This window comes from Nematostella vectensis, chromosome 3 (genome assembly GCF_932526225.1).
Source record: "Nematostella vectensis chromosome 3, jaNemVect1.1, whole genome shotgun sequence".
In the NCBI taxonomy this organism is placed as follows: domain Eukaryota; kingdom Metazoa; phylum Cnidaria; class Anthozoa; order Actiniaria; family Edwardsiidae; genus Nematostella; species Nematostella vectensis.
In genome coordinates, this window is record NC_064036.1 from 10,146,638 (window position 1) to 10,173,695 (window position 27,058).

Genomic DNA, 27,058 nt, shown 5'->3' on the forward strand with positions numbered 1-27,058 from the left:
AGTATTTAGGCTCTAGCCAATCCGTATTTCTCAAATATCCCACGTGACTTTATTTATTGGCGCGAAGAGTTTCCATAGTAACGTTCCCTTCATTTTGATCCAAGATGGCGGAAACTCGTCTCATACGAAGTAAACGATGCTTTTGGATATGAATTAATCGTACACAATCTAGCTTAGAATGGCGAAGAAAACAGCTTCAGAGAAATCAGAAAAAGGCAGTGCATCTGCAGATAAGAATACTGGCGATAAAACACCGGTGGAGCCTCACAAAGAAGACGTGGAACCCGAAGACCTCGGTAAGTTTTGGTTTGACTCTTCGAAAAGCTGCTTTAACCTTTTTTTTACTGATTGTGATATGAAGGAATTTGCAACATTCAGTTTAGGTGTTTGTTTATGTTAACTATGTCTTGACTGCCAAGTTCTATCATACCAAACCATGTAACTACAACGTTTTGGAATCTTAATACCTACCATAAGTTAAATTATTTGTTGAGTAGCGGATAACTCTGTGTTGTTTGTGAGGCAGATAAAACTTTATATTTTCTCTTGTAAGATTAGTGGAACGAATGTGTAATGAAGAATTTCCCTTAATTTAGCTATCCTTTCTTCTTTGTATTGAGTCAAGATGCGCTGTTTAGAAGAGCTTACGTGTTGTTTACTCTCTAGTAAACAAGCTCTTGACGAAGAACAACTCCAAGCATAATTTGTTAAATCTTTTTTTCCACCAAAATAAACAATGTTAGAGAATCTTTAATTTCCCTAGCTTGATTTCCTTACAAGATGATACACTATTATAATAAATGGAAACCCTTTGCGACACTTCCTTATAAAGGACCGACAACTCGACCCAATCCTAATAAACAAACCCCCCCAAAACTTCCGCTTCTACATCCTATTTTTATTTTCATTGTTTCTCAAAAGCCTTTCAATTGTCAAGAATATATATTGACTTATTCAAATCACTTTGAAATTACCTATTCCATATGTCAAGATTCTAAGTTTACCAAATGTCAAATATCTATAGTCATTTGCAATACCACAGTTACTAAGAAGACAGTACAGAAACTCAGCTGTGTTTAGTTGGTGCCGACATCATTATTGACTTTTAGACGGGTGCTAAATTAAATTTTAAGCCAGGCAAAGCTTATGATGTTTGCGACTCTTCGATCTGTGTCTAAAATGAAGAGAAGTCTAAAGAAGGGAGAGCGTCCAGACTCCCGTTGCTCTTCAGCGGTTACTATCCTTGAGACTCCAGAGATATTCATTCATAGGCCTGTCACTCTTTTTGGAGGTAATGTAGCCTTTTTTGACACGTATTTCTGCAGCTGTATAAAGAATCTTTTTTCTGATGGATTCAATCTATATAATGGCAGTACAATATTTTTAGCTACAATATATACTTTGATAAATAACATTTTTTACAGATATGATCTGGCATGGAATGAGGCTGAATAATTTTTAAAATCTTGATAGTAGAAAAAAAGAATATTTTGAGTTAGTTATTAAAACTGATCACCAGTCTTGATGGTGGGTTAATTTGATTAGAACCACCAATCAGTCTGTACCATTTATTGATGTTTTTTTTTCTGGAAGTTAGAATGTTATTAGCTGTGTTAGTATCTTGAGCAAACAAACACCTTTTTACAAATCTGACTTGCAAAATACAGTACAATTCCATAATCTTTCAATCTACTGTACGTCTTTCTGAGAGAAAGAGAATATTTCCAGCTCTTAAATGGTATATTCTGTGAATTGGATAACATATTGCATGGTCATGTGAAGAAAAATTATGGCACATCATTGGTGATGTAAGAGGGCATTCATTTGAATCCTTCTTCACCAAAGACTGTTTACTTTTGTGAGTGCTGTAAATATATAGAAGCTGCTTGTATTAGAAGATGCTTGTATTGGGTGACTTGCCTAATGAATGTAACCTGGTTATAGAGACCACCTACCAAGTGGCCACCCTCAATAAAGGGACCACTGCCAATATAGGTTAGGTCCAGTACAGTATTGGTCTAAAAATAGCCACACTATGCATAAAGGTCGCACTAGCAAGATGTTCAGCAGATGTCAGGGACATTTAGGTAGACAAGTTTGTCCCGTGTCATCTACGCACTATCAGACATTCTTAACTTAAGGTCGCACTGGTTGCAACATCCATGGATCACGAGCCCTAAAAATAACATCGTATGTCATTCATCTGCGTTTCCTTCGCACGCGTGAGATTCGAAGAGCAAATACTCTCTGCATGTTGCACGTCTGCATATTAAGTCATGAAAGGAAAAAAATCTGCTGCTTTTGGTTTGGATCTACCTATACATCGTGCTGCGTTAGTCAGATGCATAGCTGTTGCTTTTACTCAGTTGATTGCAAATTTAGTTGTCTATTATGCACCGAAGGCGAAGACGTACATGTTTGGCTTAGAATTGACCGTTCCTCACGCCGCCAGATTGTTGGAAATAAGGGATTTTGTTAGGAATTCACCTCTAGCTTTGAAGGCGAAGCGAAGGTTGCTATTTGAGACCATTTACATTTTTTGTGTGAGTGACGTTCTTTACGCGATAAGAATAAAAGCAAACAGAGTTCCCCTGATATCAGGTAGATGTCCTGCCCTGGGGCAGGACATCGGCTCCTTTGAAGTTTTGTCCCGACCGGCGAATTTATTGTGTTGCGTAAAAACATAGGTCGCACTTAGCTTCGTAACATGTCATGGACATCTGTCAGTTTTTGAGCTTATCTAAACAGAGATGTTCTGAACATCTTGCTAGTGCGACCAGGCCCAAAGGCTTACTTTGCATTCTAAACTTAGTATTACAATGGAGTGTAAGGAATGAAATTGACAAGTTATGTCTGTTGTGGTTTCAAATGTGGCACGGTTTGAATTTTTTTCAAACTGGTTTGAATTTTCCAAACTAGCTCATTTTTGGATACCTAGCATTCTAAAAGGGATTTCATTTTTGGGGAGTCATTAATAAAACAGGGGCTTTGATTTTTTTTTTTTTGGGGGGGGTAACTAAAGAACAGATAAAAGATTATCCCCTTTTCTTCCCAATCCCACTTTCTTCCATCCTTTCTATTTGCTTACCCCACACCACCCTATCCTTACCCCCCTCCTTATCCCTATCCCTACCCCCTCCGTAATCACTATCCATACCCCCCTACAACTTTATTTCTTTTATTTTTTTTTCTAAATAAACCTTACCTTCACAAGGATTTGAACCACTGACCTTTAGATTGAAACTCCAATGCATTACCAACTGCGCTATCGAGGATTTCGTTGGTGAAATTGTTTGCACATCATTTTTATGTCGGCAATGTATATTATAATTTATGCGCAAATGACATTAAAATTCACGCATGCGCATCGTAGATGATACGGTACTTAGCAATATGGCCGACTGTGTAGACAGCCAGGAATTCTTGAAGCAAATAGATACTATAAAAGAGCAAGCAAAGACTCAAAAATCTGGCATCAATGTTTTCATCACTGACGAGTTCTATTCTAAAGCTCAAGACTATCTTAAAGAAAAAGCAAAAGGCAACGAACGTAGAATAAGCAATCAAATGACGAAGACCGAAATCGAAGCTATAAAAAGAAAGAAATGGACTCTAAATGCCAAAAACGAAGTAGTTTCAAGTGGAGGAAAGCCAGTTCTATGTCGGAGCCAACTACATCAACATCTGTCATTTGCACACCAAAGAGTGGCTCACAGAGGACGACAAAAAACTGAAAAATGGATCCAAGATAACTTTGCAGAAGTCACACAGAAAGTGATCAATGTGTTCGTACAGTTGTGCAAATATCACGCCGAACAAAAACCCATAACAAGGCGTGTTAAAGAGGTTACTAAACCATTTCAAGCGCCAACATTTCTCTCTTTTATCGAGTTAGATCTAATGGATTTCCGTAACACGCCGTGCAAATGCAGTAAGCGCCATCAATGGGTGCTAAACATTATCGATCACCATTCAAAGTACGTAACTTGTTGGCCATTGAAGGGAAAGAATGCAGTTGAAGTCTTACAAGGTCTTCAAAACTACTGCTACTCATTTGGTTTTCCAAAGAAAATAGTTTGTGACAACGGTACTGAGTTTTCGAATGCCATGCTGAATTCCTTCTGTGAAGAAAACAACATAAAAATTTGCCATGGATCTGCAAGGACACCAACTACTCAAGGCCTTGTAGAGAGAAGCAACCGCACATGGAAGGAGGACATGCGAGCAATACTAATCTCAAAGCAAAAAAGTGTTGGTGAATGGTGCAAAGCAACAATGGAAGCCTCATATACTATGAACATAACGTATCATAGAGCTATTAAATGTTCACCGTACGAAGCTGTCTTTGGGTTTAAAGCCCACCATGAGGCCAACAGAATTGAACAAGATGGACAAGAGGTTCAAGAAAAACAACTAGAGGACAACCCAACAGTACCACTTGAACAAGAAGAACAACTAGAAGACAACCCAACAGTACCACTTGAACAGGAAGAACAACTAGAAGACAACCCAACAGTACCACTTGAACAAGAAGAACAACTAGAAGACAACCCAACAGTACCACTTGAACAGGAAGAGCAACTAGAAGACAACCCAACAGTACCACTTGAACAGGAAGAACAACTAGAAGACAACCCAACAGTACCACTTGAAGAACATATTGACAATGAGGGAAGGAAATGTAAGCGTAAAAAAATCTGTGAATCACAGAAAACATATAATGAAAAAATGAAAAAACAAACACAGAAAGCAAAGAAATTCAAATTTAATGTATATGACATTGTTGCTATTCAAATACATAAGTCTGACAAAGTCAGTAAATTACATCCTAATATGCTCATTGGCAAAATTACAGAGATTGATTCTACAAGTAATTATGTAAAAGTGGTAACACAGTTTGGTATCATTAAAGGGCTTATTGCCCCAACCAGACTAAATCCTTGTACTGCAACAAATGTTGCATTTGATTATGATCACGAGGTATCGTTCACATATGCATGTAAACAATGTCAATCATAACTGTCAATAAACTGCCTTCTGGTTAAAACACTCATCACTTTTTTAACCAACTACCTAACAATATACTGTAGTTAGAATGTAACCTAACCATATATACCCAACTTTGTCCCAAAACCTAACCCCAAGGTACTATGAATATAAAGCCGTACCCAACCTTGTCCCAAAACCTAACCCCAAGGTACTATGAATATAAAGCCGTACCCAACCTTGTCCCTAAACCTAACCCTAAGGTACTATGAATTGTTAAAACTGGTATGAAATTTTTCAAACCAGTTTTAACAATTTCGAACCAAGAAGCATTTCAAACCACAACACGTACATGTTTGGCTTAGAATTGACCGTTCCTCACGCCGCCAGATTGTTGGAAATAAGGGATTTTGTTAGGGATTCACCTCTAGCTTTGAAGGCGAAGCGAAGGTTGCTATTTGAGACCATTTACATTTTTTGTGTGAGTGACGTTCTTTACGCGATAAGAATAAAAACAAACAGAGTTCCCCTGATATCAGGTAGATGTCCTGCCCTGGGGCAGGACATCGGCTCCTTTGAAGTTTTGTCCCGACCGGCGAATTTATTGTGTTGCGTAAAAACATAGGTCGCACTTAGCTTCGTAACATGTCATGGACATCTGTCAGTTTTTGAGCTTATCTAAACAGAGATGTTCTGAACATCTTGCTAGTGCGACCAGGCCCAAAGGCTTACTTTGCATTCTAAACTTAGTATTACAATGGAGTGTAAGGAATGAAATTGACAAGTTATGTCTGTTGTGGTTTCAAATGTGGCACGGTTTGAATTTTTTTCAAACTGGTTTGAATTTTCCAAACTAGCTCATTTTTGGATACCTAGCATTCTAAAAGGGATTTCATTTTTGGGGAGTCATTAATAAAACAGGGGCTTTGATTTTTTTTTTTTGGGGGGGGGGTAACTAAAGAACGGATAAAAGATTATCCCCTTTTCTTCCCAATCCCACTTTCTTCCATCCTTTCTATTTGCTTACCCCACACCACCCTATCCTTACCCCCCTCCTTATCCCTATCCCTACCCCCTCCGTAATCACTATCCATACCCCCCTACAACTTTATTTCTTTTATTTTTTTTTCTAAATAAACCTTACCTTCACAAGGATTTGAACCACTGACCTTTAGATTGAAACTCCAATGCATTACCAACTGCGCTATCGAGGATTTCGTTGGTGAAATTGTTTGCACATCATTTTTATGTCGGCAATGTATATTATAATTTATGCGCAAATGACATTAAAATTCACGCATGCGCATCGTAGATGATACGGTACTTAGCAATATGGCCGACTGTGTAGACAGCCAGGAATTCTTGAAGCAAATAGATACTATAAAAGAGCAAGCAAAGACTCAAAAATCTGGCATCAATGTTTTCATCACTGACGAGTTCTATTCTAAAGCTCAAGACTATCTTAAAGAAAAAGCAAAAGGCAACGAACGTAGAATAAGCAATCAAATGACGAAGACCGAAATCGAAGCTATAAAAAGAAAGAAATGGACTCTAAATGCCAAAAACGAAGTAGTTTCAAGTGGAGGAAAGCCAGTTCTATGTCGGAGCCAACTACATCAACATCTGTCATTTGCACACCAAAGAGTGGCTCACAGAGGACGACAAAAAACTGAAAAATGGATCCAAGATAACTTTGCAGAAGTCACACAGAAAGTGATCAATGTGTTCGTACAGTTGTGCAAATATCACGCCGAACAAAAACCCATAACAAGGCGTGTTAAAGAGGTTACTAAACCATTTCAAGCGCCAACATTTCTCTCTTTTATCGAGTTAGATCTAATGGATTTCCGTAACACGCCGTGCAAATGCAGTAAGCGCCATCAATGGGTGCTAAACATTATCGATCACCATTCAAAGTACGTAACTTGTTGGCCATTGAAGGGAAAGAATGCAGTTGAAGTCTTACAAGGTCTTCAAAACTACTGCTACTCATTTGGTTTTCCAAAGAAAATAGTTTGTGACAACGGTACTGAGTTTTCGAATGCCATGCTGAATTCCTTCTGTGAAGAAAACAACATAAAAATTTGCCATGGATCTGCAAGGACACCAACTACTCAAGGCCTTGTAGAGAGAAGCAACCGCACATGGAAGGAGGACATGCGAGCAATACTAATCTCAAAGCAAAAAAGTGTTGGTGAATGGTGCAAAGCAACAATGGAAGCCTCATATACTATGAACATAACGTATCATAGAGCTATTAAATGTTCACCGTACGAAGCTGTCTTTGGGTTTAAAGCCCACCATGAGGCCAACAGAATTGAACAAGATGGACAAGAGGTTCAAGAAAAACAACTAGAGGACAACCCAACAGTACCACTTGAACAAGAAGAACAACTAGAAGACAACCCAACAGTACCACTTGAACAGGAAGAACAACTAGAAGACAACCCAACAGTACCACTTGAACAAGAAGAACAACTAGAAGACAACCCAACAGTACCACTTGAACAGGAAGAGCAACTAGAAGACAACCCAACAGTACCACTTGAACAGGAAGAACAACTAGAAGACAACCCAACAGTACCACTTGAAGAACATATTGACAATGAGGGAAGGAAATGTAAGCGTAAAAAAATCTGTGAATCACAGAAAACATATAATGAAAAAATGAAAAAACAAACACAGAAAGCAAAGAAATTCAAATTTAATGTATATGACATTGTTGCTATTCAAATACATAAGTCTGACAAAGTCAGTAAATTACATCCTAATATGCTCATTGGCAAAATTACAGAGATTGATTCTACAAGTAATTATGTAAAAGTGGTAACACAGTTTGGTATCATTAAAGGGCTTATTGCCCCAACCAGACTAAATCCTTGTACTGCAACAAATGTTGCATTTGATTATGATCACGAGGTATCGTTCACATATGCATGTAAACAATGTCAATCATAACTGTCAATAAACTGCCTTCTGGTTAAAACACTCATCACTTTTTTAACCAACTACCTAACAATATACTGTAGTTAGAATGTAACCTAACCATATATACCCAACTTTGTCCCAAAACCTAACCCCAAGGTACTATGAATATAAAGCCGTACCCAACCTTGTCCCAAAACCTAACCCCAAGGTACTATGAATATAAAGCCGTACCCAACCTTGTCCCTAAACCTAACCCTAAGGTACTATGAATTGTTAAAACTGGTATGAAATTTTTCAAACCAGTTTTAACAATTTCGAACCAAGAAGCATTTCAAACCACAACACGTACATGTTTGGCTTAGAATTGACCGTTCCTCACGCCGCCAGATTGTTGGAAATAAGGGATTTTGTTAGGGATTCACCTCTAGCTTTGAAGGCGAAGCGAAGGTTGCTATTTGAGACCATTTACATTTTTTGTGTGAGTGACGTTCTTTACGCGATAAGAATAAAAACAAACAGAGTTCCCCTGATATCAGGTAGATGTCCTGCCCTGGGGCAGGACATCGGCTCCTTTGAAGTTTTGTCCCGACCGGCGAATTTATTGTGTTGCGTAAAAACATAGGTCGCACTTAGCTTCGTAACATGTCATGGACATCTGTCAGTTTTTGAGCTTATCTAAACAGAGATGTTCTGAACATCTTGCTAGTGCGACCAGGCCCAAAGGCTTACTTTGCATTCTAAACTTAGTATTACAATGGAGTGTAAGGAATGAAATTGACAAGTTATGTCTGTTGTGGTTTCAAATGTGGCACGGTTTGAATTTTTTTCAAACTGGTTTGAATTTTCCAAACTAGCTCATTTTTGGATACCTAGCATTCTAAAAGGGATTTCATTTTTGGGGAGTCATTAATAAAACAGGGGCTTTGATTTTTTTTTTTTTTGGGGGGGGTAACTAAAGAACGGATAAAAGATTATCCCCTTTTCTTCCCAATCCCACTTTCTTCCATCCTTTCTATTTGCTTACCCCACACCACCCTATCCTTACCCCCCTCCTTATCCCTATCCCTACCCCCTCCGTAATCACTATCCATACCCCCCTACAACTTTATTTCTTTTATTTTTTTTTCTAAATAAACCTTACCTTCACAAGGATTTGAACCACTGACCTTTAGATTGAAACTCCAATGCATTACCAACTGCGCTATCGAGGATTTCGTTGGTGAAATTGTTTGCACATCATTTTTATGTCGGCAATGTATATTATAATTTATGCGCAAATGACATTAAAATTCACGCATGCGCATCGTAGATGATACGGTACTTAGCAATATGGCCGACTGTGTAGACAGCCAGGAATTCTTGAAGCAAATAGATACTATAAAAGAGCAAGCAAAGACTCAAAAATCTGGCATCAATGTTTTCATCACTGACGAGTTCTATTCTAAAGCTCAAGACTATCTTAAAGAAAAAGCAAAAGGCAACGAACGTAGAATAAGCAATCAAATGACGAAGACCGAAATCGAAGCTATAAAAAGAAAGAAATGGACTCTAAATGCCAAAAACGAAGTAGTTTCAAGTGGAGGAAAGCCAGTTCTATGTCGGAGCCAACTACATCAACATCTGTCATTTGCACACCAAAGAGTGGCTCACAGAGGACGACAAAAAACTGAAAAATGGATCCAAGATAACTTTGCAGAAGTCACACAGAAAGTGATCAATGTTTTCGTACAGTTGTGCAAATATCACGCCGAACAAAAACCCATAACAAGGCGTGTTAAAGAGGTTACTAAACCATTTCAAGCGCCAACATTTCTCTCTTTTATCGAGTTAGATCTAATGGATTTCCGTAACACGCCGTGCAAATGCAGTAAGCGCCATCAATGGGTGCTAAACATTATCGATCACCATTCAAAGTACGTAACTTGTTGGCCATTGAAGGGAAAGAATGCAGTTGAAGTCTTACAAGGTCTTCAAAACTACTGCTACTCATTTGGTTTTCCAAAGAAAATAGTTTGTGACAACGGTACTGAGTTTTCGAATGCCATGCTGAATTCCTTCTGTGAAGAAAACAACATAAAAATTTGCCATGGATCTGCAAGGACACCAACTACTCAAGGCCTTGTAGAGAGAAGCAACCGCACATGGAAGGAGGACATGCGAGCAATACTAATCTCAAAGCAAAAAAGTGTTGGTGAATGGTGCAAAGCAACAATGGAAGCCTCATATACTATGAACATAACGTATCATAGAGCTATTAAATGTTCACCGTACGAAGCTGTCTTTGGGTTTAAAGCCCACCATGAGGCCAACAGAATTGAACAAGATGGACAAGAGGTTCAAGAAAAACAACTAGAGGACAACCCAACAGTACCACTTGAACAAGAAGAACAACTAGAAGACAACCCAACAGTACCACTTGAACAGGAAGAACAACTAGAAGACAACCCAACAGTACCACTTGAACAAGAAGAACAACTAGAAGACAACCCAACAGTACCACTTGAACAGGAAGAGCAACTAGAAGACAACCCAACAGTACCACTTGAACAGGAAGAACAACTAGAAGACAACCCAACAGTACCACTTGAAGAACATATTGACAATGAGGGAAGGAAATGTAAGCGTAAAAAAATCTGTGAATCACAGAAAACATATAATGAAAAAATGAAAAAACAAACACAGAAAGCAAAGAAATTCAAATTTAATGTATATGACATTGTTGCTATTCAAATACATAAGTCTGACAAAGTCAGTAAATTACATCCTAATATGCTCATTGGCAAAATTACAGAGATTGATTCTACAAGTAATTATGTAAAAGTGGTAACACAGTTTGGTATCATTAAAGGGCTTATTGCCCCAACCAGACTAAATCCTTGTACTGCAACAAATGTTGCATTTGATTATGATCACGAGGTATCGTTCACATATGCATGTAAACAATGTCAATCATAACTGTCAATAAACTGCCTTCTGGTTAAAACACTCATCACTTTTTTAACCAACTACCTAACAATATACTGTAGTTAGAATGTAACCTAACCATATATACCCAACTTTGTCCCAAAACCTAACCCCAAGGTACTATGAATATAAAGCCGTACCCAACCTTGTCCCAAAACCTAACCCCAAGGTACTATGAATATAAAGCCGTACCCAACCTTGTCCCTAAACCTAACCCTAAGGTACTATGAATTGTTAAAACTGGTATGAAATTTTTCAAACCAGTTTGAAAAATTCAAACCAGTTTTAACAATTTCGAACCAAGAAGCATTTCAAACCACAACACGTACATGTTTGGCTTAGAATTGACCGTTCCTCACGCCGCCAGATTGTTGGAAATAAGGGATTTTGTTAGGGATTCACCTCTAGCTTTGAAGGCGAAGCGAAGGTTGCTATTTGAGACCATTTACATTTTTTGTGTGAGTGACGTTCTTTACGCGATAAGAATAAAAACAAACAGAGTTCCCCTGATATCAGGTAGATGTCCTGCCCTGGGGCAGGACATCGGCTCCTTTGAAGTTTTGTCCCGACCGGCGAATTTATTGTGTTGCGTAAAAACATAGGTCGCACTTAGCTTCGTAACATGTCATGGACATCTGTCAGTTTTTGAGCTTATCTAAACAGAGATGTTCTGAACATCTTGCTAGTGCGACCAGGCCCAAAGGCTTACTTTGCATTCTAAACTTAGTATTACAATGGAGTGTAAGGAATGAAATTGACAAGTTATGTCTGTTGTGGTTTCAAATGTGGCACGGTTTGAATTTTTTTCAAACTGGTTTGAATTTTCCAAACTAGCTCATTTTTGGATACCTAGCATTCTAAAAGGGATTTCATTTTTGGGGAGTCATTAATAAAACAGGGGCTTTGATTTTTTTTTTTTTGGGGGGGGTAACTAAAGAACGGATAAAAGATTATCCCCTTTTCTTCCCAATCCCACTTTCTTCCATCCTTTCTATTTGCTTACCCCACACCACCCTATCCTTACCCCCCTCCTTATCCCTATCCCTACCCCCTCCGTAATCACTATCCATACCCCCCTACAACTTTATTTCTTTTATTTTTTTTTCTAAATAAACCTTACCTTCACAAGGATTTGAACCACTGACCTTTAGATTGAAACTCCAATGCATTACCAACTGCGCTATCGAGGATTTCGTTGGTGAAATTGTTTGCACATCATTTTTATGTCGGCAATGTATATTATAATTTATGCGCAAATGACATTAAAATTCACGCATGCGCATCGTAGATGATACGGTACTTAGCAATATGGCCGACTGTGTAGACAGCCAGGAATTCTTGAAGCAAATAGATACTATAAAAGAGCAAGCAAAGACTCAAAAATCTGGCATCAATGTTTTCATCACTGACGAGTTCTATTCTAAAGCTCAAGACTATCTTAAAGAAAAAGCAAAAGGCAACGAACGTAGAATAAGCAATCAAATGACGAAGACCGAAATCGAAGCTATAAAAAGAAAGAAATGGACTCTAAATGCCAAAAACGAAGTAGTTTCAAGTGGAGGAAAGCCAGTTCTATGTCGGAGCCAACTACATCAACATCTGTCATTTGCACACCAAAGAGTGGCTCACAGAGGACGACAAAAAACTGAAAAATGGATCCAAGATAACTTTGCAGAAGTCACACAGAAAGTGATCAATGTTTTCGTACAGTTGTGCAAATATCACGCCGAACAAAAACCCATAACAAGGCGTGTTAAAGAGGTTACTAAACCATTTCAAGCGCCAACATTTCTCTCTTTTATCGAGTTAGATCTAATGGATTTCCGTAACACGCCGTGCAAATGCAGTAAGCGCCATCAATGGGTGCTAAACATTATCGATCACCATTCAAAGTACGTAACTTGTTGGCCATTGAAGGGAAAGAATGCAGTTGAAGTCTTACAAGGTCTTAAAAACTACTGCTACTCATTTGGTTTTCCAAAGAAAATAGTTTGTGACAACGGTACTGAGTTTTCGAATGCCATGCTGAATTCCTTCTGTGAAGAAAACAACATAAAAATTTGCCATGGATCTGCAAGGACACCAACTACTCAAGGCCTTGTAGAGAGAAGCAACCGCACATGGAAGGAGGACATGCGAGCAATACTAATCTCAAAGCAAAAAAGTGTTGGTGAATGGTGCAAAGCAACAATGGAAGCCTCATATACTATGAACATAACGTATCATAGAGCTATTAAATGTTCACCGTACGAAGCTGTCTTTGGGTTTAAAGCCCACCGTGAGGTCAACAGATGGACAAGAGGTTCAAGAAGAACAACTAGAAGACAACCCAACAGTACCACTTGAACAAGAAGAACAACTAGAAGACAACCCAACAGTACCACTTGAACAGGAAGAGCAACTAGAAGACAACCCAACAGTACCACTTGAAGAACATACTGACAATGAGGGAAGGAAATGTAAGCGTCAAAAAATCTGTGAATCACAGAAAACATATAATGAAAAAATGAAAAAACAAACACAGAAAGCAAAGAAATTCAAATTTAATGTATATGACATTGTTGCTATTCAAATACATAAGTCTGACAAAGTCAGTAAATTACATCCTAATATGCTCATTGGCAAAATTACAGAGATTGATTCTACAAGTAATTATGTAAAAGTGGTAACACAGTTTGGTATCATTAAAGGGCTTATTGCCCCAACCAGACTAAATTCTTGTACTGCAACAAATGTTGCATTTGATTATGATCACGAGGTATCGTTCACATATGCATGTAAACAATGTCAATCATAACTGTCAATAAACTGCCTTCTGGTTAAAACACTCATCACTTTTTTTAACCAACTACCTAACAATATACTATAGTTAGAATGTAACCTAACCATATATACCCAACTTTGTCCCTAAACCTAACCCCAAGGTACTATGAATATAAAGCCGTACCCAACCTTGTCCCTAAACCTAACCCCAAGGTACTATGAATATAAAGCCGTACCCAACCTTGTCCCAAAACCTAATCCCAAGGTACTATGAATATAAAACCGTACCCAACCTTGTCCCTAAATCTAACCCCAAGGTACTATGAATATAAAGCCGTACCCAACCTTGTCCCTAAACCTAACCCTAAGGTACTATGAATTGTTAAAACTGGTATGAAATTTTTCAAACCAGTTTGAAAAATTCAAACCAGTTTTAACAATTTCAAACCAAGAAGCATTTCAAACCACAACATGTCTATTTGACAAGCAGAACTAATAGAACACAATCTATTCAAAGTTATTCCTAATTAGCCTTTGTTTTGAGTCACTGAAGTTGATAGGTTTTTATTTGTTTATGTTTACATTTGGTCTCTGAATGTTCAGGTAATATAGTTAAATTTTACAGTTTTCTGCTTTTTGATTCAATAAGCATTATAAATCTGTGCTAATACAGTGGTGTGATATATTTTTAGCTTATTCCCCAGTTTTAATTTTCAACAAATTGCATAGCTTTACAAGACAAAAGCTTATTTTCTGTCAAGTTTGTTGGAGAACAATAAGAAATATTTATTGTAATACAAGCCATCAAATGCTGAAGGCCTCCACACGTGCGATGAAAACTATTCAAGAATGCCATCAGAGGGCCAATTTGTATCTTTGATTGATAAGCCAAATGTTGTAATTACTACTGATGTAGAATTTGTGGAACAAGGTATTGTGGTATTTCATCAACACAATGCAAAAATTATCTAAAACATACCTTGAAACATACTGTTTTGTCTTCAAAAAGTTCTTGGAGAGGCAAGAAACAACTCTTCATATTAAGATTAAACTTTCCTAACTGACGTAGGTACTAAATCTATAAAAAATGCTATTGCACAGTGATTACTCTACCTTTTTATAATTCCACGGTCTGTATTGTTTTCATATAATCCACTAGTAAATGTGAACTTACATTGAAATGATGCAGCTTTTATTTTCAGCATTACACATTTATTTTCAAGTTCAGTACCATACTCACTCATCCACACTTGATATGCGATTTATCTGCAGTCCACTGATAAAACTCTAGAAGGAACATGCTTATAAGTAAAAGCTATTTGCTTGAAGTGTGATTATTGTATCCATTACAAGAAAAAAGTCATTAGATTGATTATGTATTACCAATTTCTAGTATTAGGCCAAAACTTTTCTCTCTATCATTTTGGAGGCTGTAACCCTTTTTTCTCAATTATTGAGCAGATAGATGATGCATTACTCAAAGAGGGTAGAATAAAGAATGCATTATTACCATTATTGTGGAGAAACTGCTGGAATCTTTTGTGTCTTGGAGGGGGGGGGATGGTTGGATATGGAACATGCCAGGAGGGTGGGTGAGGGGTTCTGAAACTTGGGTTTCGAAACTTTTCCAGGGGCTTCTGATGTGACTGAGGGTGTGGAAGGGCCGTGAGAAAGCCCTTCTATGTGTTCAGTCATCTAGGGTTGGTAATTGTTTACCTAATCATCCTTGCCTGAAGAAATTTCAAGCTTGTAATTAAAAGTATGTTCAACTCTTTGTGATTTATTTCTCTCCATTATGATCATTTTCTGTAGTATAGTTAAAAAGCCTAATTGTTCATTGTATGTAACCTGAAACTTTTGTTTACAGAGCCCTACACACCAACAGGGAACTTTGAGACAGATTTCCATGAGCTATGCCTCAGGGCTGGCTTTCCCAGCCTCCAAGTAGTGCCACGCCCACACCGCCCCCCTACCCCAAGCCCTATCCCACAAGAAAATACACCCGTAACAGGAAAAGTAGCTAAGGATGGTGAGGATGACCACTGAATTATATTGAATACGAAGAGCAAGAACATGGATTTACATTTCCAATTGTGAGAATAAGATTCAAAGAACATTTTTTTATTCCTGATAATTTTTTTATTGCTCATTCTGGGACATTCATCCTGGAGCCATCAGTCATTAAACTACAGTATCACGCAGCACTTTATTTTATTTCGGCTGCTATTGGGCCAGTGTCCATCATGTTCAGGCATACCTTTTTTTCTGCTTCAGCTAAAGAGGATACAAGTAAGGCGGAGGATAGCACTACGCTATCAGGGAGTGAGCAAGAGGATCCACCCCCTACCACCTTCACAACAAAGGACAAGTACACATTCTTTAAGCCAAAGGTAGAGGTTGAGACAGAAGAAGAGGGCAACAAGTCATTCATTAAGGAGATTTATATCAGAGGTGAGATAAACTAGAGACCCAGGGAAGTTATAGCTGCATTTGTTGTTGCGCGACTCCCAAGAATTCAAATCCAGGTGGGGCAACAATGAATTCAGCTATAATGATACTGAATATAGAGGTTTCTACCAATACAAATGACCTAACCCTAAACCTTGACTAGTTAGAGCAGCAGAAATATCACACCAATTTTTTATTTGTATTTATTGCCCTTGCACTGATGCCCTCATTGCCCGTATAAGGCGGGAGTCTAAAGATTTTGGACCCCTTCTCCCGCTCTCCTGCATTGAGCACCAAATCTCCTGCTTTTAGCAATTTTTATCACTTACCAATAATTATTCTATAGAATGTCGTCATTTTGCCTATTTTCTATTAAAATATTTGAAACGATAATTCCCTTGCATAGCACAATTTATCTAACACCATCTTGAGATCTATAAGTGGATTTGTTCGTGAGAGCTTTCAATACGGCAAACGCCTGCAAGGTTAAACTCAACCCTCCCCCAAAAAATGAATATACCCCACCCCTCCCCCCAAAATTCTCAAGCCTTGAGGTTTTCGGAGGTTGACAGGTATGGAGCACTCTTTGGGTGGTTTTACAGCGTGCTCATGATCAGCTTCCTAATATTTGTCTTTCTTTCCTGAGCTCATCACTGACCTCTTTGTTTTGTTTGTTGCAGGATGGACTATTGATGACAGAATACTTGAAATCTTAACTGTAACCCTTCCCCCTCTGGATAGATTAACCACAATCAAGTAAGTTCTGTCACACCATCTTATGTTCAGTATATATAGAGGGGGGGGGGGGGGGTTGTCACATAACACATTTTGCTACACCCCCGAGTCAGCTTTTCTATGTGTTTTCAAGGGAAATGTTTTCTGGTTTCAGGATACCTGTGGTGCAAAAAATCCCCTTGCTTTTTTGTTCACCACAGGAGTCCCAACAACCGGAAAACACAAATTTACCTATTGGAGAGCCAGCTAGCTAGTATTAACTAATTTCTGTGTCCTCTTTTCTTCAGCTTATGGAATAATGGTTTGACTGACAGCAGGTTCAATCTTTTAGCCAGTACAATACAGAGCATGCCGAATATCAAGTAAGGGCACTGATACAGTTTATTTAAAAATGAATGATGCTTTGAAATCAAATGAGAGGATTTGCATTTTCTGCTTATTATCAATTAACATCACCATTAATGGTTGAAATTCAAAGAAAATAAATATACAAAGGAAAATGTGAAAAAAAAAACAATGTTATGATGGTGAAATGATAAGTTTCACAGTTTAGAGCAAATGTCTTTTTTCCCATTTAGAGCCCTATCACTTGACAACAACCCCCTCATTCTTCAACGATACAACGCCTTGCTTGGTGAAGAGAGCACGTAAGTGTTATTATTCCTATCACCTGTTAAGGATCGAGTTATTGAGTAAACTAAATGGATACTACAGATTTTGAAAAGAAATATTTTGATTCCTGATTTCTCTAAATTTTTTATATGGTAAATAAAGTTTTTCGGGTCCATGCAGTTACCCACTTTTTAAAGTGTTGGATTCTAGAATTTCTTTAGGAAGATTTTATTTCAGTAAATTTGGCCTAAAATAAATGTTATTTTTTGGGACCAGTTCTTCCACTTCTTTCTGTGCAGTTGTAAGAGAGGGGGAACATGGATTTTAGGCAAGAGATGCATGAATTGTTTTTTTAGGGGTTTCCTACAGTATTTCTTCATATTTTGAAGCAGGTATATGCTATGCATACAGTAAACACCACTGGGAGCAACTGTGAATTACATGTGTGAAGTAGCATGTTAAGAATTCCACATATTTGAAATGATGATGTGAAACCCACGTGAAGCTATTGGTGATATGTTGTCCTCCTTTTTCACATCATTCAAAACATAAAAATTATTTGAAGTAATAAGGTCACCCCAACTTCTAAACTCAGTTACCATGTGAAATATTTAAATGTGGATGCATTCTGACAAATTACAAAATATAAACTATGTTATTCATGGTGTTCATTACTGTGCAGGATCCAGCATCTGTCCCTCAGAAACTGCTATGTAAATGATATGGGCGCCAAAATGATCGGAGACGCACTCACAGTTAACAAGTCTCTTACAACACTGAACCTGTGCTATAACAAGATCACATGCGATGGGGCAGCCAAACTAGCCAAGGTGTGTGTTGTCAAAACTGGCATTAATTATTATCTTGGTGAGCATATAATGATGCATCAAAAACACAGCATGTTTGTTCCCACCACCACCAGGGATTTCAGAGTAGGTGGTTGATGAGATTGATAAGTATGGGGGTTGTTATTCTATTTTATTAGCTCAAATAAAACTGTAATCAACATTTTTTTAAAAGTAAGCCTGTGCTCGGTGGAAAATAGCTGGCGGTTCCACCGGCCGCCGGGGCCTAATGAAACCCCTGACCACCCTAATAAAAAATTCAGTTGTATCCACGGACAATATTTAAAGGATAGAGGACACTCATTTTCTGTCACCCTGACAGTTTTAGGGTACCTAAGGTGATTAACAGGCCTTCTATTGGTTGTCTCTAGGATCTCTGAGTTCCATACAGCCTACAGAATTTCCCCTGCATTTCAGTGTTCCATGCAATAACTGCATTTTTGGCTGCTAGATGGGTCGGAGGGGTGGTGGCCTATTTCTACTGGACTAATGTATAGCCATTCTAATGAGATATCCTCTTTTTACCCAAAGGGTCTACGGATGAATAGAATACTGCTGACTTTAAACCTTGGAAGCAATCTTATTGGAGATAATGGGGCTTCCAAACTTGCTGAGGTACTTAGTATGTCTTAGTATGAGTACTTAGTATATTTTTTTTATAAAATTTGTACAAAATTTAAATTGAAACAATACCTTATGTTTACAGGTTATTTCAAGTTTTTCTCTAAGCCATGAAGAGATCATTGCAAGGCGGCTTCTCATATCTAAGAAATCTCCTGAAGAAGTAAGTCTTAAAAGTGTTCCACTCTGATGCAATGTTTTATCATGACTTAACGATAGTTTTGCTGAACACAGGGAGCCAGTCCATCCAGGAGTCTAAATGCGCCCATAGGAGGCTCAAAGGAAAGGCCAGCAAGTGTCCGTAGTGGGTAGGTTGTTGCTATGTTTATCCCATAAGGCGAGGCAACCCCCCCCCCCCCCCCAAAAAAATATTGTGATGTGTACTTCCTATAACATGAAAGATAATACTTTGTAGGGGCCACTTGAGTAAGGAAGAGAGAAAGAGCAGAGAAAAGGACAGAGCAAGCAAGAAGAAGGTAAAATGATCAAGTGAATTAATTGTATTTTATTATATAGTATATATTAGGGAATTGAGATGGTAAGATGCTTCTGGGGGAGCAGTCATTAATTACTGAGGGGGGAGGCTGTAATTTTGCAAAACCCTGGGCTCAAACATTCTGACCCCCCCCTCAAATCCAAGCCCAAAAAATCGTGACCCCCCCTAAATCTGCACCCAAAAAAACGAAGCCCCCTACATATTTGCTGCCTCCCCAGTAATTAATGACCGCTTCCTAACAAATATTATTTTTTCTTGTTCATTTAACAGGAAGGAAAAAAGCAAGAAGAAAAGGCTAAGAAATGTAAGTTTGTAAATTAGGTTCATGACACCCCATGAAGCTCTTTGTATTGATTGAGTTTATTGTATTACCAATAGAGTCAGCATATAGCCAGTATTTGCCAGGGTGGATGTGCCAAATGGATATCACATGCAAACATGTTTGGAATTGAGCTATTTTTTAATGTGAAAACACTGCTGGGGGAGCTAGTACATGCCTCAGGCAGGGCTTCTGGAATTACGCGGAAAAAACTCAAAATTACGCTGGATTCTTTACTGAATTACGCGCTAAATTACACGGAATATCAACTGTTATGCCCAAACTACATTTTGTACCGAAGGAAAGCACAAAATAACTTTAAAAGGTTATTTTTTTTAGTGAAAATATCTTAGGCAAGTTTTCGTTGGCTCCTAGCCACCAGCCAATTAAAAAAAAGGTTTTCGCGGTCTAGCAAAGAACGCCTAGTCGTTTTATTTGTTTTCGAAATTCAGTTCGAAATATCGCACTCTTAGGAAGAATATCTCTCTCTTTTTTTACGAGAAAGAGGTAAGAACCCTAAAAGAACACACCAGCCGTGCACTTAAATGTTTTGTCTTTCAAAATTTAGCCAAATTACGCGGGATTACGCGGAAATTTGTGGATTATGCGGAAAAAGCCAAATTACGTGCTTCCGCCTCAGGTCTTGCTGGTTCGCATAAGTCAACGGTACCAACATTTTGATGGCCCTTGATCAAAAACGTTAACCAGGCGTGTTAGTCAAAATTTGCTGAGGGCCTAGGGTGGGGGGCAATCATTATGGAGAAAGTATGATATTTAATAATCCTTCGATAAGAAATGACCTACTTTTTAGCATCCAAGGAGGGTGCAGTTCCCCTTGCGTACCTCCGTAGCTACTTGCATGTTGACAGATGTCTTGTCTATTGCAGCTGCATCTATCGAGTCTGTCAAGGCAGCTAGCAAGGGCAAGAAGGCATCTGCTGTCAAGGGTGACAAGAAAGGTGCACAACAACCAGAACAAGAGGTATTACGAAAAAATATGCAGCAACTCTCAAGGGTGGGACGTGTGGGTTGGGAGTCGTGTGAGTCGTGGGAGGTGCAGTCGCTTAGCATAGGAAATCTCCCATTGCTAGTTATGTTCTTTTGTAACAATTTCCTATTTCCACCATTCTATAGATTGGTGAGGGGGAAGTAAAATGTTTGCATGGGTGGTGGGTCTAGACTCTAAAATGCTACATATATTAGGCATGACAAAAGGCTTCATACCTAAATATCTGATTATATTGTACACTGAAATGTCCAAGATATAAACAAGGTAACAAAGATTTTGGGGTCAAATTTATCTAAATTTTACATCAGAAAACACCTTTCTTTTTCTTTGCCTGTAAGTTGGTTTCATGGACAGTAGGGAAAAAAAGGAAAATATAATTGGGTCTCTTCCTACAGAAAAAGATATTTGCCTAGTGTTGGGTTTTCTTCACTTAACTAAGTACACTTAGGACTTGTGAAAATCCTTTTTCCTAACTTCAGCTCTTTTTGTTGTGCTGTGCATCATAGCAACAAAATTTTCTTTCGCAGCAACCTGAGGTACTTGAGTTCCCAAACCCCCTACTGGAGATACCGCTAAAGGAAGAGGGAGGAGAGATTGTCATCCCTGGTAACCGGGCTCTTATCAGCATCAATCTTGCTAGTAAGTTCTTTATGATATTACCTGTGTGATACATAAATGAAGGATATTATTCAAGTGAACACCTGTTATTAAGCATAGTTATTAGAGTGGACTGGTTGGGAAACCTCGTGAACTTTAAAGAGACATGTTATTGTTCTCTTATTTCTGAGTTATCTGGCCATAACCGTGCACAGGTCTAGTGTACAGTACAAGAGATTATATGTAAAACAAAGAATTGTTGTTATTTGCATCGATACCACATCTCTATCTTTACAAATATCTTCAGTATTGATGCAGACTCGTACACTAAGTTTGTTTGATAGAGCTCTACTCACTCTAGAATTTTAGCACAACACTTGTACAAAACATGTCTGTATAAAACTAATTTTCTAGGGCTGTAGAGCTCGGGATATACTGGTGATCAAACATGCTTATTATCCTCAGGGAATAAAGTAAGTGAAATGGGAGTTGAGGCCTTCCTGATTGCAGTTCAAAGACAAACAGAACTAATATCCTCTTCACCCAAGCCTTCAGGGCTGATGAGGCTGTCCCTAGCGGTAAGCCTATGTACAATAATGCACTGAGGCAGGTCTGGTTGACGAGGGTTTCTTAATTTGTGGGTTAAAATTTTCCAAAAATATATATAAAGCTTTCTCTCAAGGAGACTTGAAAAACTTTCTTAGTAAAAGGTTTTTATCTTAAAGGTGTCCTTATTTCAGAAGTAGGCATCCGTAGAGCAGGCTGTAACCATATAGGTGTGGAAATATTAATTATCTTAGGGAAAGGTTTCCCTTAGATCTGCATCTGTGTACCATAATTTCTTTGGTATTTTCTTGTGTCTCCCTTTCTTGGGAGTTTTGTCATTTCTTCTACTAAAAGATGTTGTCCATTCATGTTTCAGAAAAATAAATTTGCTCCTAATAATGGTACTTATCTACGCCTTATGGACATCATGCAGACTAAAGACCCATTTTACAAACCTCCTGAGCCTGCTGAGGACACTATTAGTACCATCAAGGTGAGGTCACCCTTCTTTATTGGATTTTGGGGCCATAATGGGGTAATTGTTGGTTGAACTATATTTGGTAAAGAATCAACTGGATATTGAAAGTTAAAACAGTTGGACCTTAGTGGTGAAAGCTCTGAGCATCTTGTGTCACCACTGAAACATGAAACAGCTCAGTTTTCAGGTGCAAAGATATATTTTTATCTAAATTTTCAGAATGCTACCATCTTGATATCATTTTTTTAAATCCTGCATCTCACTGCTGAATCTTATTAATTGTAATTTTATTTTCTCATGCCCACCCATAGATGTGTGTTATATGTGAGGATTACACAAGCCACTTGAGACTGTCTTCCTAATTTCTCATTTGTACACAAAATCTGACCAGTCTCAGTCCCCTCTCCACATCCTTGAGATCCAAATGATTAACTTATAGGTGGAAAGTCAGCCAACAAACTGGAAGAAATAACTAAAGCCCTGTATGTAAAACATATGGATGTATTTGGCTTGATTTATTGGAAACAGCACTGCGTGAAACCTAAAAGCACAAGTGTGCCCAAGTCACATCTCACAATCAACAGCGTAGCATGATGCACTTTGCACTTGTTATGCCTTAAAGTGTGAGGGGGGATAAATGGTTTGCATGGAAATGATAACATCCGCAAAGAAGGAAATGTGAAAACCAAGAGAAGTAATGGAAAACGATAAGCGAAACACTTTTCGTAAACCAAAAGCTGAATTTAAATACACTTTCTAATCCACAAAATGTGGTACAGTATGTCGCCTTCTTAAAAGTTGCGCATGCTGCTTAAAAGCCTTTCAGCTGTTATTTACAAGCTAGTTACCAGAAACTGACCTCACAGTTCGCTGGTACCACAAAATAGTTTCTCAAACAATTTGCATACAATTTTTATTAACATACCAATGTTTAATATGCTTTTTCCTCTTTGTTTGTAGGAGGATCCTTGACAGAAATTATAAAGTCAAATCAAGTGTACCAGAATTCTTTTAATTGTGAATATTTCCATAGTCAGTACACCACAACTGCACACTGCTTGTTTCTTTCAGAAAATAGTGGCTTTATAAATAATGGTGTTTGTTTTAGAAAAAAGTGGTTTTTGTAAATAATGTTATAAATAATAATAATAATAAATAAAAAGTGAGCATTGCTACCACTATAAACAGCCTTCCAACCGCACAAAATTTAATTAAAATTCCCTTCCTTATGCACACATTTTTCCATAACGCCTTGTCATCCCATCAATTGTCCCGTCTTCAGAAAGCCAGTTTACAAAAACTTCCAGAGGACACAACTCATATGACCCAAACACCTCACCCTTGCAAAATGAAGCCCTTTCTGTAACAGCTTCCCCATTAAACAAAACTCTCACATACCATCCCTTTAAACTGGTTTTATCACTGTCAACTGTTTTATCTCTCCAAAGTTCAAAAACCAGCCTTGAAGCGTAAGGGATCCATTTCCCATTAAAGATCCCAAGAGCAATCAGAGCAGGCGTGATACTGCTATCATGTCCAGAGTAGAGTGCAAATTTGATGGGTGTCTGCCTTTGCACTGACTTCACCATCCTGGTGGCCATCTGTGAGAATACCTGGTGGGTGACAACTCTAGCTATCTTGGTGTAGTTGTGGATGAAGGCCCAGTTAGCGTAAGCCATGAGTTTCAAGGCCATGCCCTTTGTAATGCAACCATTGCCCCCACAAGGTAGCTCGAAGCCTTGACAGGAAAACACGTAGACGTAATCTGTAATACTAAAGAAATAGATTAGAAAAAATTCAGGTTGCCTGTGCGATTAGTTATATAGACAAAAAAAGTGCAACCCTTAAAGAGTTCGTTATTTTAACAATTTTGATCCAGACGGATGGAGATTTGACAAGATTATCTTATTTTAAAGGGCCTACTGCCATTTGCTTCCTCTTATTAATGTATTGTCATGGTTGAAAATGATTAGCAGTCTTCTTATCTACTTGGTATTTAACAAAAAGACAGGTCACTTGATCCACGATGCATTGCTTTGGCTGCCAATTGTAACAGCATCAAAAGCTAACTTTTGGCAAATTGAATGTTTTGTACATTAGAGTCTAAAAGTAAAAAGTCTTGAAAAGTCACAAAAATGTCTCAACTGTTAACAAAGTGGCCAACCTTGCTTTAGAAACAATCATGAGAAAATACAGTGAATGTATCAGAAGTACCAAAAGATAGCTAATGCAAGAGTAAATGTATAGATATTTTCAAGAAAATTAGGCTTGAGAAAAGGTTCAAAATTTTGAGCCTCTGGCCTAACGTGGGAGAGTTGACAGCTATGTGTTAAATTAATGCATGTTGATTAAACAAACAGCAATACATACTGGTGTGGGTGGGGTGGCCCCTAAGTAGTACACCGTACACTTACTATTGTACTGGTGGAAGAGCATGGCTTGGCTGGAAGAGCATGTCGGCTATCTCTCTGATCAGAGGCTTCATGGCTGCTTGGCCTGACCTGTACACCGACTCCTCTATGGTCTCCTTTTTTAGACTGATGGCCGCCTGACATCGCTGTAGGAGGCCACTATCAAGTTCACGGAACCAAGTATCTTTAGATATATTCACAGTAATGCCTGCAAATACATATGTGATAAGCATCAACCGAGATTACAATAATAGGACAATCCATGCCTTTTTTATATTCCAATGGTATGGTTGCAATGTCAGGCTTAGGTTTTTCAGGATTCTTTAGGATTATGGCATGGTTTTCCAGTCCATAATCTCCAAACAAACCTTTAAAATAACTCAATCTTTCCAGCACAATGATTCATGTTCCTACAATATTTAGTTTTGAATGATCTTTGATTATGTGAAGTCACTATACTCCTATAGTATTTAACATTTTTACACACAGTAAGCAAGAAATAGAAATAAATGAATAATTCAGTTTGATGCCCAAGTGTCAACCTACCTTTTTGGATTGTATCAAGATCTAGGAATCCATAAATAAATGCTGCTGCGCTCTGTGTTGTGCGATCCCTGCTGGTTGAGCGTATGTAGACCTGGTCTTTGGTTATGCCCTTGACATGCAAATCACTGTATGCCCCTCGCAGAAGTTTTCCAAGATCAAAATGCTGCTCATACCCCTTCGTGGTGAGTTGCCCTTGCTTCAGACAAATATCAGAATAAGATACTAAATCATGGTCTGTTTCATCATCATCAGCATTCATCTTCCTCACCACAAAACGCTCAACCACTTTACGATAGCCCTCAAATATTTTCTTGGCAGGTCCATGCTTGGGATTCGCTGAGCAATCCATGTCCCGTTTTTCCATGCCTGGGATTTCCTTAGCTGTTGAGCGATCACCATGTCGGATCATAAGTTGCACCATCTCTAGGCTAAACTTGCTGTCGCCGTTTTGAGGGAGTTTCCCTTCGTTGCCAGTCTGATCTAGTGGGTAGTTGCAGTATGTTGTGACGTCATTCTTGTTGACAGGGGTGATATCAATGTATGGATAATCTTTGATGAAGAAGATATAACCTAAATAAATGATACAACATAAATTATAATTTATACGAGCAGTAATATTCAAGGGTTGGAAATGTTGTTCTTGATCATTATAACTTGAATAAAAAAAGCATAAAGCCTGCTAATATTTGACTTTTCTTGTAGCTATTTTCTACTGAGATATTTCACTTGGCTGCCAAGGTTGTAAAGCTCAAGACCCTTCCTCCCTGAAACCCCAGAGATTCATCAGTGGGATAAGATTTAGCAATTGGAAATCATTGTCGAGATTTCACAGAATATTGAAAATGGAGTGCCTTTTGACAAGCTTGAGATAATGAGTGAGTGAGAAATATCTTAATTTATAAGTACTTAAGTAAGTAAGTAGTACTTTAACACCTTAAAATAAGAAAGAGCAGTTATAAAATGAAAGCAAATCGAGTCTAACAACCTACAAATAATTGGGTAATTGATAACCGTTGAAATCTAAAACAAAACGCCTCAATAACGTCCATACACTCACCAAGATATGCGACGGAGATCAGAGTAAATGCGATAACAGCGTTTCCTTTCCTCCTGCCTGCCTTCGCATACACGATATTCTGCACACGTTGCACAGATCGCTTGGCGAATGTACCAACGACAGGGATCATTTTCGGTTAAGAAGACTGAGTTACAACTGGCATTATAGACTTTGTAAATTGTACTTACTGACTGATGTAAAAACAGCTTTTTTTACAACTTTCTTGAAACTTTTTCGTGGCAAGTTACAGCTTCCACGGTCATGTTACGCTCACCAAAAAATTTGGACTACCTGTGATTTGTTGTGTCACAGCACAGGTAGCCCAGGCAATGGTTTTGAAGCTTGTTCGTAGCTTGGGATCAGCTGTTATTTTTAGAGAGGTAAATCGAGGGGATTGAAGTAGCGATTTTTTTGTGAAACATTGCCAATATAATTGCCTTAAAACTTGGAACAAGGCATCTTCCAAGTTTTAAGGCAATTTCATTGGCAATATTTAACAAAAAATCGCTACTTTAATCCACTCGTTTTACCTCTAAGAATAACAGCCGACTCCAAGCTGCGAACAAGCTTCAAAACCATTGCCTGGGCTACCTGTGGTCACAGGCGTCCCAAGCTTTAGGTCTGTTTTTTTTATAAGTGACTTTCGACATAGATACGATTTCTTTGCTCAGACTGTAACAAGTCTTCAGCCTCTATA

General features: G+C 38.2%; 2 protein-coding genes across 6 annotated transcripts; one reads left to right on the plus strand and one right to left on the minus strand.

Annotated features, from left to right (window-relative positions):
- Positions 1–70: 70 nt before the first annotated feature.
- Positions 71–23,532, plus strand: LOC5501270 (leucine-rich repeat-containing protein 71). 4 transcript variants are annotated; one of them, XM_048725176.1, is made up of 17 exons: positions 71–296; positions 15,509–15,670; positions 15,916–16,092; positions 16,770–16,845; positions 17,112–17,186; positions 17,403–17,471; positions 18,119–18,266; positions 18,813–18,896; positions 18,988–19,065; positions 19,137–19,210; positions 19,318–19,378; positions 19,669–19,702; positions 20,605–20,699; positions 21,233–21,365; positions 21,789–21,901; positions 22,246–22,362; positions 23,308–23,532. In XM_048725176.1, exons 1-17 carry the CDS (start codon positions 179–181, stop codon positions 23,317–23,319), a joined length of 1,626 nt encoding a protein of 541 aa, XP_048581133.1. In that variant the 5' UTR covers positions 71–178; the 3' UTR covers positions 23,320–23,532. The 4 variants fall into 4 exon arrangements, with proteins under 4 accessions (XP_048581133.1, XP_048581131.1, XP_048581132.1 ...); XM_048725174.1 differs by lacking the exon at positions 71–296 and adding an exon at positions 341–1,291; XM_048725175.1 differs by lacking the exon at positions 71–296 and adding an exon at positions 345–1,291 and having other exon boundaries at positions 21,254–21,365.
- On the minus strand, positions 23,247–26,722 carry LOC5501271 (2-phosphoxylose phosphatase 1). Of its 2 annotated transcripts, none has more exons than XM_032369614.2 (4): positions 26,550–26,722; positions 25,305–25,874; positions 24,762–24,966; positions 23,247–24,120 (listed from the first exon to the last, which is right to left on the minus strand). In XM_032369614.2, exons 2-4 carry the CDS (start codon positions 25,723–25,725, stop codon positions 23,574–23,576), a joined length of 1,173 nt encoding a protein of 390 aa, XP_032225505.1. In that variant the 5' UTR covers positions 25,726–25,874; positions 26,550–26,722; the 3' UTR covers positions 23,247–23,573. The 2 variants fall into 2 exon arrangements, with proteins under 2 accessions (XP_032225505.1, XP_001622585.2); XM_001622535.3 differs by having other exon boundaries at positions 26,362–26,722.
- Positions 26,723–27,058: the final 336 nt, after the last annotated feature.